This window comes from Etheostoma cragini, chromosome 7 (genome assembly GCF_013103735.1).
Source record: "Etheostoma cragini isolate CJK2018 chromosome 7, CSU_Ecrag_1.0, whole genome shotgun sequence".
NCBI classification, from domain to species: Eukaryota; Metazoa; Chordata; class Actinopteri; order Perciformes; family Percidae; genus Etheostoma; species Etheostoma cragini.
The window spans coordinates 21,863,666-21,876,034 of NC_048413.1; the positions used below are offsets into that span (position 1 = coordinate 21,863,666).

Genomic DNA, 12,369 nt, shown 5'->3' on the forward strand with positions numbered 1-12,369 from the left:
TATGTATATGCAGGCTGCTACGAAAAAGAAACCATTTTACAGAAGTTCAGTGCACAACAGACAGACTGAAGACAGACTGACTGGGACAACTAGTTGAAGTCTCCGGAGTTTGCTGCTGCACATCATGTTTTCATAGTGTTATAAATGTTATTTTAATAAATTCAATAAACTCAAACTCAAATACAACACATATTGCAGTGAATTTGTAAGACATCTCCTCATCAAACAGATACGGATAATGGCATTTACAAATTGCATCTGCGGTTTGTGAAGGAATTGTTGAAAGTGGATACCATTGCTCTGAGTCAACATCAGATACTGTTAATCAAACAGAGGAGGCCTCACAAGGGACTCAATTCAAGGAAAGATTGTAAACCTTCTCCTGGCACCTGCTGCATAATCAAATAATTTTGAAGCAAGACAAAAGCAGTGCTCATTCAAAAACCCAGAACATGCCTGTGAATTTCACTAATGGCTGCATTGTTTACATGGGGAAAATCACAGTACATTTATAAGCCCATTGAATCTGCTGTGACCTGGTTAAGTCACAGTTACACAAAAAATCCTCAAAACTGAGGCTGCTGAGATTGCTGTATTTCTTTACATAAAAACACAGGTGCACGACTGCTGTTATTCTAGCAGAAACATAGCTTCAACATGTCTCTTCTCTGCAATTAAGCCAAAGAGCAGAACTTTGAAACAAAAATGTGATACAAATCCAACCAAACAACATTTTCATGCAGGAGAGGGAGTATCATGAATATCTGCAAAACTAAGTATTTTGCTTTGCAGTCCATTGTCTGCACAGGATGTGATGAAACCGGAGACTACGCTTGAATTGTCCTTTATCACTGAGAGTCATATAAGACAAGTTGAAGTTTAACCAATGGATTTATGACAGACTGACCTCAGTGAACACATGAACTACGACCAAGGTCTCATACTAAGCAGGAGATATGGCTCTCTCAGTCTCAGTCATGGCTTTAAAAGTGAGCAGCAGCAGTCTTTAGACAGGTTGGTAGGTGTTTAAGACTCATACAGGTGAGCACCAGTTACGTTTATTTGAGCGTGGGGATATACTGGAAAGTGAATTCTGCTTTGGATGACAATCATCAAATCACTGCTATTGAGTTTGATTCTTATCATAATTTTTGTCATGTGGTCAGATTTGATTCTGGATAGAGTAAACATTGTGAATGCTTGTCTGACATGATACATTAGCACCTAAACTAATTTATGAATGTCATGTTTACACTTTATTTACAGTGTATGATGATGCAAAGCATGTAGGTTTATTGGCCTTTTTTGACAAATTGACTGCCATAAGATCCGTTGATTCTCATTATTACTACTCATAATGATACCACATTCAACTTAACATTAATTGGCAATTTTTACTTTAACAAAGAAACCTTAAAATGATTAATGGACATTGTTAAGGTGTCCAGGCTGAGCAGTGAAGCGGTGAGTGAACAGTGATTCTTCAGTGATTGGAAGAAGGACTTCCAACATGGACTCCAACAGTGCCGGCAGCGTGCAATATGATCGCTGGAACGAGGACAACATCAACATGAAAGTTGATGCATCACAGTCTACTGTGATGAGGTGAGACAAAGTGATGCCTGACATAAAGATGCATCAAATATAAAGTTTTCATGTTTGAGAAAATGTTCTGATGCTGTTGAAGAACAAACATAAATGTAAGAAGATGTGGATGAGATAAAACCGTATGTGGACATGTATAGACTAAAATGAGGGTTTAAAGCTGACACCAGTTGAAAGCCAAAGTACTAGTAGGCTTTGTAAATCATTTATAGTAAAAATGAAGCGAGAATGTTAATTGTTAAGTGTTAAGCCAGGTCATAAAATAATGTCAGAATGACAACAGTCGACCAAATGCTGAGTTGTCCTCCCTCTCTGTTACATTCACAGGATCTACGACAGAGTGTGTAACGGCAGCGTTGGAGTAGCAGTGAAGGCCACAGGGGCTTTGGCTGCACTGGTGTCCATTTACATCATAGGATACGTGACAGGCTACTACGTCCATAGGTGCTGATGACACTCCCTGTGAAAGGAGCTCGGAGATGTTGGATAAATCACAAATTAAAAAAAGTTTTGTTAAATGAAAAATCAACCAAAAAGTTTGTCTTTGTAGTACTTATTATTATCACCTCTGTCCTCCCTCAGCCTCTTTGTCATCAGAGCAGAAGTCTTTTTGTTGCTTTACAGAGACTTGCACCACAATAAACCCTGACTGGCGTCACCCCGCTGTTCTCACTGGCTTTAGCATCATTGGTGTTCTTCTTTTGTCTTATTGGACTCCAAACACTACACTAACAGACTACAAAAATGATTTTTCAAAAGCAAGTTCATTAAAAAATACATTCGCGGTATTAAGTGTCTGTAAACTCTTTTCAGGAAAAATGACATTTTCTGCAAAGAATTAAAAAACTATTACAGCTTGTTTTAAAGAACTGGGCAATGTTATGAGCACCTATAACAACTACAGGCGAACAGAAAGATGCACTACAAACACAAACCAAAAGTTCATTCAAATAAAATCTGGTACTTAACACTTAACTAAACAATGGGTTCTGAATAAAATGGATTTGCTCTGCAATACCATGTCACATATGCATTTCAAATAAATACCATACCACTTTTTTCATAGACTATCTTGTCTGTTTTGTTAGTGTAAATGTCTGATATATTCACCACTGAGGATATTTAATCTGTCCCTGACACTGGGGACATGTGGGGCTGGATGTGTTGAGCAGGAAATGACTTAACCTAAGGTCTTGATTTCAAGTCAAGTTTAAGAGCTTGTTGTTAGGTTTGTGGTCTTCATTAGTGTCTTCCAAAATATTAAAAAGTACATGTAGTGCTCCTTGAAAGCAGTGAAATTAATCTCTCAGATATCTCTACAGACTTTAACTACTGGACACATTTCTATGAAATTTGTAGTGCCTATTATTTTACAAATGTACTCACTCTTAATGACAGTTACTTAAGACTGAACAATACAGATTTTTTATGAGTGTCAGAACATCTCAGAAGAGTGCGTCCTTCATGGGTTTTTTCTTTTGGACAAAGGTCCAGTCCTGGGGCATTAAAGGACATAGGTAATCAGTCCTCCTGTTCATACAGTCCATTAAAAGATTCCTTCCTAACATGCTCCCAGTCTAAGGGATATGGGCCAAAAATGAACAGTTCTCGATTGTTGAAAATGTGGCAAAGTCTATGACACCTTTACAGATCTGCAGGCTGGCTCAACACCTGATCTCAAAAACAAATCTTCGGTCATCTGTCTGTACACTATATCAGCTTCACTATATCCGCTCCAAACCATTATTACAGCTCACTATTGGTGTATAAAAATCTAAGGACACACTTTTGATAACGAGGAAGCAATTAAAATTCCGGTGGCAATTAAATTCTTACTGGTCTAGTCAGGACAATGTACAAAGTTCAATAAATACAAAACATGTGCTTTGCCGTTATCAATCAGTCTAATTTTCATTGCAATACCTTCTTACAATACCATGTAAACCTCCAAGGTGTTTAAGATATTTGCATAATGTTACACACACACACAAACACACACACACAAGCACACGTGATGCATATCATTATAGACCACATGCTCTGATGAAATGCAATCACACTGGACAGAGATGTTAAGCTAATCGGATTTTGTTTATCAGATTATATCAACTCTTGAAAATGGGTGGTTCAAAAGGGAAAGAAGGAATCTGAAATCAGATTAGATCACGGAATTCAATCCTAGTTTGTATCTGGATCAAACCTTCTGGTTTGTGTTGTTCAAAACTTGTCATTAGGATTTGGATAACTTTCATCCAAAAAAAAAACGGATTACCCTGATCCCAACAGGGTGTAGGATTTTAAAATGGATTCCAGGAACAAAATGTAGAAAAACTTTAAAATTGGTCAAATAATACATTTGTATCACTTAGTGTAAACACTTTTATTTAAATTTTGCACTTGACTTGTGTAACCATTGTAACAATGGTAAAGTAGATTGGCTACCAATTAAGCTGTTCAGTATAGTAAAGTAAAAATGTACAAAGAAATAAAAAATCTTGTCCCCATGAAACAATCCTCCAAACAGATTTCAATAACAAACAAAACTAATACATTACATTGTTCTATCATTCATCACCGTGTATTAATTTCAAAGAAACAAGCATCAGAGATGAGCCTGTCAAAAATAATTTCTGTTCTCTCTCTCTCTCAGAGGAAGAAGAACCCTGAACATTCTATATTTTTGTTAACTATTGGACTTTTAGCCTTTTTATAATTTAAGAGGTTTTCAAAATATCCACAATGTATTTGTTAATGTACATTTGTAGTTTTTTGTAGTGGTTCAGATGTGTCATAAAAGAAATTATGACTAGAAGTGGATGTTTATGTTATAGTTGTGTTTTGTCTCAAAATAAGAAACACTTACAGTGACCCCATGTTGGCTCTTCTACCTGTTCTCGACATTGTTCTTGACATATGTTGTCCTAGCACTGGTAATCCAGATTTGGTAATCTTGAAAACTGTGTATCTGGATCAGGGTGATCCAGTCCCATGTTGCTTTGAAAAATGGGCATAAATGTAGGACGGATTACCTGATCCTGAATAGCAAAAAATGGAATTTCCCAATCATTTTGTTTTTAGAAGGAGCTTTAGAGTCACAACTTCTTAATAACAGCATTGTAGTATTGCATGTAAAACATACTCACTTGTATATACTCCACTCAGTGGACAAGGCAACTTTCCTTCAATGCCCCTATTTCTACTGTGCCTACAGCCTTTTTTCTTCCCCCAAAATATTGCTATTATAATGTTTCTTCATAAAGCTTAACCTGTATGGAGGTTCAGGGTAGCCCATTAAAAAAGGAAATAATTTAAACAAATTTAATTTTCTACGTATGTGTATTCGTAAACTACATCCTGTTAATATTTCCCAGATTATTTCAATTGATAGATACAATAGTTTCAATTTATAATTTGTATAATCTACTGTATTATCTATCGGTCTGTCTATCATCGTTGATTGTCACATATGTGGGAGGGCCCCAGCAAATAAGGAAGCAGTCACTAAGAACCACAGTTAACATACCTGTAGCATGTTTGGAGCAAACAGGAAAAACGTCTTTTACTTTTTCTCACACAATTAGGGGGTTATTTATTGTCACTTCACTGAAACATTGTTAGCCACTTTTAGCCCATTTTTATTTGTCTTTGTAGAGCGGTATTATGCGGAGGGGAAATCCGTCAGTGTGATGTCAAAGCCTGTGGACAGTCGAGAGGCGGATCTGAAGGAGCCCAGGACGTCCACCACCTCTACAGCGTGTCTGAGCAAAATGAAACATGGATGAGGAGGTCGCGGAAAGTTGGGAAGCTGCTGATAGTGGGGTAAATAATGAAAGGCTTAATATACATTCAGCTAAAGGCTGATATCCTTTTGTTAGCTACTCTAGATTCACAGGGTTGCTTTTAGAAGTTCTCACAACGTTGTTCTGTGTTACCGACTCCCACGGGCCAACAATGTGGCTAAAGCTAGCGTTAGCTTTAAGAAACTTGACGCGCTAACGTCAAGTAGCGTTAGCTAGCTAGCGAGTGAGAAAGGCTTAATGAGACTTCACCAACTTACTAGCCAATTTTACTATTGCTAACTAATTTCGCATTAAATAACATAAATTGTTCTAAGTACTAGCTAATGACTCTTTAGTTACATGACGCGAGCTAAAGAGTTCCTGGTGAAATGTTTGTTTGGTTGACAGGGGCTAATGCTAAGCTAGCTATTTATTTAATGGCTAACACGGAAAACGTGTTAATTGAATGTTGGCTCACTTAATGGCAAATGTACACACCTCGTACAAGACAGAAGACCCATCCGCGAGCTTACGTAGTCTCGTAGTCACCTCGGCATAACGTTAACGTTACATTTTATAACACTTGACAACATGATTCAAGTTAGCAGCAGTGTGGATCAGGTCAAAGTGAGATAAGTAACTTTGCTAGATCGATTCAGATCTTACAAAGATTGAACAAATTATTTAGCTAAATGTGTACAGCAACGATCACATGATCGTTTAGCACGTTTGTAATGGAGTGTGGTATTCTACATACTAATGTCAGCTTGCCTTAATGAATTGGTAATTTCCTGCAGTTTACAAGGCCAAGTAGTTGGTTGTTGTGGGACAACAATTTCGGCCATGTTGTAAAGTAAATTAAACTGGCCATAGTGGCCTGGGGACGAGCTAACGTCAGTTAGCAATGTGGCAAAAACCGGAAAGTTGCCAGCATTTAGCTGAAATCAGCTCTTCTCGCGGTAGTTCGGTAGACTACTATAGCTAGCGTGTGACGTCCTGAACATGGCTATGAGAAGGAGTTAACGTCAGCAGCTTGTCAGTTTAAAGTTACACATCTTTTTTAAGATGTCTTCATGGGGTTAGTCTGCACAAAATGCACCACGTCAAACCTCAAATAACCATTTTCGCTTGCAACATCAGCCGGCCAATGTTGCTAGTTGAGTACTTTCTGTTATGACTTGGCAGCTGTCCTACACATGTATAAATAGCTTGTAATTGTATCCTGCTTTACATCCACTCTCCAACTTGGTTACTACCGGCTGCACTGTTCTTTCTGCTCAAATTCAATTAGTCCATGTTTGTTTACATGAATATATGTTTGCACTATTTTTCCCCCCGCAGGAAATGGAAAAACAATTAGAGGAGAAGCTAAGGATCAGCCAGAAAGAAAAGTAAGGTCTTAGAAAAATACATGGCCCATATTTGTGACTTTTTAAAAGGATTCAAAACAATGCTGTTTTGCTATGTGTCTTGCTCATCTGTAAAAGTACAAACCTGGACATAACCCAAGACTTTTTTTTTACTGATTCTTAAGAGCCACTCTCAGCTCATCTTACAGGTGACCTACAAGAGACAATTTATTTTTAGGGATTCACAAATTCAATTCACTTTATCTATTTTTGTGAGTAATTATTTAAGTCTTTTTATTTTTTTAAATGAGGTTAATTCAGAAAATATTTGTAAACCTATTTGACCTAGTATGTTACTTTGCTGATGAAGCAGGGAGAATCTAAATACGTAATAAATGTTTTTGGATTTATGTTCTAAGTCTTTTGGCGATGGATGTGTCATCTAGCTATTATTGGCATTGCTTCTCTTGCTTCATTGCCTCTTCCTGTCTGTCATATTACTAATTGTGGGTGGACTGTGTTCTGTTGGGCTGCTTCTAGGGAGTCCAGTAATAATTCCTCGCAATCTCCATTGAAGACAACCATGGTGATACAGGACGACTCTCTACCAGCAGCACCCCCACCTCAGATACGCATTTTGAAGCGGCCTACAAGTAACGGGTCATTGGGATCACCCTTGAATCACAATAGGCCTACACCACAGGTCAAGTCTCTGGCCCAGCGTGAAGCAGAATACGCAGAGGCCAGGAAGAGAATACTGGGCAGCGCCTGCCCAGAGGAGACAGCTCAGGACAAACCCAACACTGATAGGTAATAATCCACAAATGTTGACAGTTTAGTGGTTTTACCCACAGGCTAACAACACCTTGCTGAAGGGCTCTGGGAATTGGTATATTCCACATTGTGCTAAAGACTTTTTTTTTTTTTTTGTGTGAGCTAAGTATCCAATTTAAAGAGGACAGCAAATGAACAAGCATTATTTTATGGTCATTCCATAAACCTTGATTCCAGAATTGTGTCTATGTATGTGTTTGTCACCAAAGCGTAGTGTCATCTATTACTCTTATTCCAAAACAATGTTTCTCATTTTGCACACAATTTAATTTGATTTAAGAATGTTTAACCTTTCTTAAAACGTCTATATTACTTTTAGACTACAGTCTTGAACTACATAGGAAAAAAGGGCATTTATTTAAAAAAAAATGTAAACACTATAAATAAACTTTTAACAAAACATAATGGTACCAACACAAGCCAACACTCAGAACGATGACTCAGGCAGTGGCCACGAAACACAAGACCACTTCCATCTAAATTGCAGAATCCATGTCAGTAAGGTTGTGATGAGCCTTACTGACGTCCAAACAAAAAGCTAAAATGGAAGTTTTGAAGCACTAAAACTTAGAGGGAACACTATAACTAAAAGCATGTGTGGAGATCAGGGATCCTGTAATCAGAATAGTTCAAGAGAAAGACATCCGTTGACAACAAGAATGCTGCTGAAACGAGTTAGGAGTCGTGGATGTCCAGCAGCTGGCATGTGTAAAAGGCTGCGGTCTGTAATTTATTCCTCTTTCCCCTTTTTCTGCCAGGGCAGGGCGTAATAACGCTACATTGCCTTCAGAAGACACCCGATCAAACAATCAAACGGTCCGGCAGCCAGCCGGCCCAGATGGCACCCAGGGGTTCCGACAGCACAGATAAGTGGGTCGTGGAGGCCGCCCAGCCTTTGAGGGGAGAGACAGATCAAGGGCCACCAGAGAGCAAATACAGCACTGTATTCTTAAAACCTCCTTCAGTTCCATTATATCGGATGGGCCGGGAGTACAGCCACGCTGCTGCTCAACTCTCCCCACTAGCAGGGTCGGGGAGCAAGGAACTCCAGGAGGAAGCGAGATGGAAATGTGCTGTCCTCTCTCCCCACTCCGGTCTGTTTGACACTGTGATTATGAACATCTTCAGGACTCACTGTGATGATCCCTTTAAAAGACGCCCTACGGCACCATCTCTCTCCTCCAGCGGCTTCGTCTCAGGACGCTAGCAAGCCAGAAGCAAAGACTTAAACTAAGGATGGCAGAGAGAAGGGGAAGTGACAGGCCATCGCAAAATAACATGAGCTGGAACTAAGGCAGAAGCTTCTCCTCAGCAATAATACCAGACATCACTTCTCACACCTTTTTTACTTGTTTTTTCACGTTTTATTTTCAGATGTTGGCTCATAACATTTTTGTCTTTTTGTTTTTCTTGCTCGTCGTTGTCTATAGTAGGGATGATCTGATATCTACGGAGTACAGATAAATATACTTTACAATATTCATACACCACCAAGAACCTGTTCATGAAAACAGTATTTAATAGTGACATTTTTTTACAAACTATATTTACAGTGTTTATGAAATAGGAAGATTTCACATTTCTATTAGTGATAAAATAGCCTCACGTCACTATGTTTTGGTTTGTCCTTACAGTTTAAACACCCACACCGTGCACAGCACCTTGTGGTGTCATGTCCCCAACTGTTAACTCACCACTAAAGCTGCACACTTAACTGGTACCTACCCGGTAACTGGGCTGTTACCATTATCTGCGCACCCCTAGTATGTAAATCGCCATTTCTTTTTAAAAACTGAGAGAAAGGGTCACGTGTCAAGTTGTATATCCGACAAGTTCTGTTTACTTTTTGTCTTCTGTTTTTTAATAAGGCTTTTAAGCGATCTTCTGTGGACTCTTACATTATTTGTATTTAAAAGTTAAATCAAGAAACAAAGACAAACAAAAAGGTGATTGTGGATTTAGGTCTGTTTTTTTTTCTGCCTTTGAGATGTCAGCAGTATTTTAATTGAAATGAACCAAAATCCCATTGTAAAATCAACCTGTGTGTGTGTGTATATACAGTATATCGGTTAATTCAGTAGTCATTATTTGAAGGTGGTTTTGGCAGCAACTCAAGGGAGGGGCAGACGAGGAAAAGAATTTTTCTGCTGTATGCCTCTTCGTCATATCTCCAGCTTGTCAGCGGCGTGCTCGTTTCCTCATCTCCTTCACTGACGCACAGTACGCAGGAACTCAGGTGCAAGTGAACGAGACTGAATGAATGAAATGAACTAAGATTGTATTTTTCCAGCGGGTTTGATTGCTCAAGCAACAAATGTCCGTATTTAAAGCTAGAGCTGGCACTTTGTTAGAAGCAGTGCTATACAGTGAAATTTACCTGAAACAATGTCTACGTCCCAAGAATGAATGTCTTTTTTTTAACATCACCGTGCTGAAATGGAACATGGAGACGCTGCTATCTGTGATCCAGAGCGGTAGTGGCCACCTGTATGACCAGGACCATTGTGCCCAATAGATGTTCTTTAATTGTTCAAACAGAGAAGGGATCTCAATAAAGCCATATTCAGTGGTGCACATCATCAATAGAAATGTTCTTCTAATGGCTGAATTCAGCTTGTGCCTCCTGTATCACATCTTTACTTCCTGGTTGTAACTGTAGCTCAAGAAACTGAAAATATCCATGTGAGAATACACAATACTGGCAAAAGATTTTAGTTTAGAAAATAAAGCAGCAGAAAAGGAGGCAAGACGGTTTTAGCTGAGCTGAGTGGGAACACAAACTGCCTGGGAATACTGATTAAATAAAAACGATTTGCAAAATATTGTCTTTCATTTTGTTATTCATTTTAATACTTAACATTCAATTAGCAGGCACTTTTGTCCAAAGGGGATGCTTATACATGCATTTGAAGTTGAACAGGAACATTATTCGGTTAGACGTACTTCCAATGAACACTTATCACTGCAAGCGCTAGGGTTGGGTGTTTGGGTTTTTCCCGATACATAAAACAATACTTTTAAAACGGTGCCGGTGCGTGAGCCAATTAAAAAGAAAATTAAGAGTAGGCCTACTAAACAACCATCAGCATTATGAAAGATGTAATAATAGTGTAATAACTAACTTATAACAATAACTTATTTTACCAGTAAAATGCGGTTGAAAGACAAAAACAAACACAAGATGGGAAAAGGGTATTTTACAAGAACTTTGAATGCACCACGAGGCTACCTGTGTACCGTTGTGTTAAATTCCGACAACAGCAGCTGTTGCGCGGCAGACCAGACTGTTGCGTCCAGGTGTTGGAATCTACTACAGTGAAATACAGTCACACTTCACACTCTTTGACGTTATTGTCAGAATTTTAACGGTGTGTAATCCAAATGTTAGCCTAATGTAATGTTATGTAAAGTCAGGCACAAAAAAGTGATGTAGGCTAGTGGAGGCTAAACGCACGTAAACACCGTTAATGCACCTCTCAATATTCGGAAATGGAAATGGTTATAACCACCTCCAAAGTGCGTTTATCCACCTCTGAATATCCTATCGTCACAAAGCCATTCTAAATTAAGCATGTGTTTTAGTTTCATATTGTTCATTATTAGTTTCATAGGTTGTTAAACCTAAGAAGAAGTCTATCATATTGCGCTGCGTTACTGTCAGTGTTGACCAATCTCTTGCGGTGTTTGGGGTGCCTGAAAGGCGACGTTGGGGGAATATACCCCAAACACCGCAAGAGATTGGCAGCGCTGCCTGGAAGGTATTAGGATTGAGCGGTAGTTGAGTGCCTTGAAGTCACGTTTGCAGCGCTGCCTTAAAGTCGACTCTGGGGGCTTAGAATATTAAGAACATCGCGGGTACTGTAAACGTTTCTATGGTAACAGCGAGTTGTACCAATCAGAAACGTTGCTGTTACGCTAATGATTTTGGGTAATGTAGTTTTTATACGTAGGATAGTGGATAATTGTTTTTCTTATAATGTTACAAGGTGGATATCATACAGACTTCTAGCTTCATCAGGAGCAGAAACTGGGTCAGTCTAACTCGGATGATTTATACATTATAGCTGATAATCTAAATTCATATGGAGAATATCAATGGGGTTTTTAATAAATTGTAATCACCAACTATTTTGACAATCGATTCATTGGTTTGAGTAATTCTTTTTAAGACACAAGTAAAAAGGTATTTGATTCCAGATTGTTAAATGTGAATAATTTACACATATTCTTGTTGTCTCTGTTTTATCATTTAGTAAACTTTATAGTTTTCAACCATATAATCCTTCTTGGGTCTTTTTAGCAAGAACTTCGATTAATGTATGAACTGAATGCTGATTGAGCCATGAGGGAACAACCAGTGATAAATGACTACAGCAATGTCATCAGGATACAGCGGTAGGCCTTGGTCCACCTGATCACAGAATTTATAGTTTACCCACCTCTTTTTTTCCCACTACACCCCTGATTTTAGCCATACATATAGTTGGATGTTAATGTGTCCCTCATGTTAACTAACGACAGGATTTCTAGAGAAGGGATAACAAGGATCTGCACTAAAATAAACATGTTAAATTCTTCCCAAGACTCCTGTTTATTTTTATATTGTAAACGGTTTTCACACTTCACTCATAATCTGCATTTATTTTATAGACGGACATTTAATTTTAAGTGTTAAAAAAACCTACGAGATATTTCAAGTATTTTATTCATGATAGCTGACGCGAGCTTTTACTTTGAAAAGTAACAGAGATATTGTTTAAAGTATTTTATTTCAGATGCGAGCTTTTATTTTGAAAAATAGA

General features: G+C 38.3%; 1 protein-coding gene across 2 annotated transcripts; it reads left to right on the forward strand.

Annotated features, from left to right (window-relative positions):
• Window positions 1-5,081: 5,081 nt before the first annotated feature.
• On the forward strand, window positions 5,082-9,126 carry szrd1 (SUZ RNA binding domain containing 1). 2 transcript variants are annotated; one of them, XM_034876604.1, is made up of 4 exons: window positions 5,090-5,424; window positions 6,726-6,775; window positions 7,274-7,543; window positions 8,326-9,126. In XM_034876604.1, the coding sequence occupies exons 1-4, from the start codon at window positions 5,380-5,382 to the stop codon at window positions 8,435-8,437; spliced, it is 477 nt and encodes a 158-aa protein (XP_034732495.1). In that variant the 5' UTR covers window positions 5,090-5,379; the 3' UTR covers window positions 8,438-9,126. The 2 variants fall into 2 exon arrangements, with proteins under 2 accessions (XP_034732496.1, XP_034732495.1); XM_034876605.1 differs by lacking the exon at window positions 6,726-6,775 and having other exon boundaries at window positions 5,082-5,424.
• The last annotated feature ends 3,243 nt before the right edge of the window (window positions 9,127-12,369 follow it).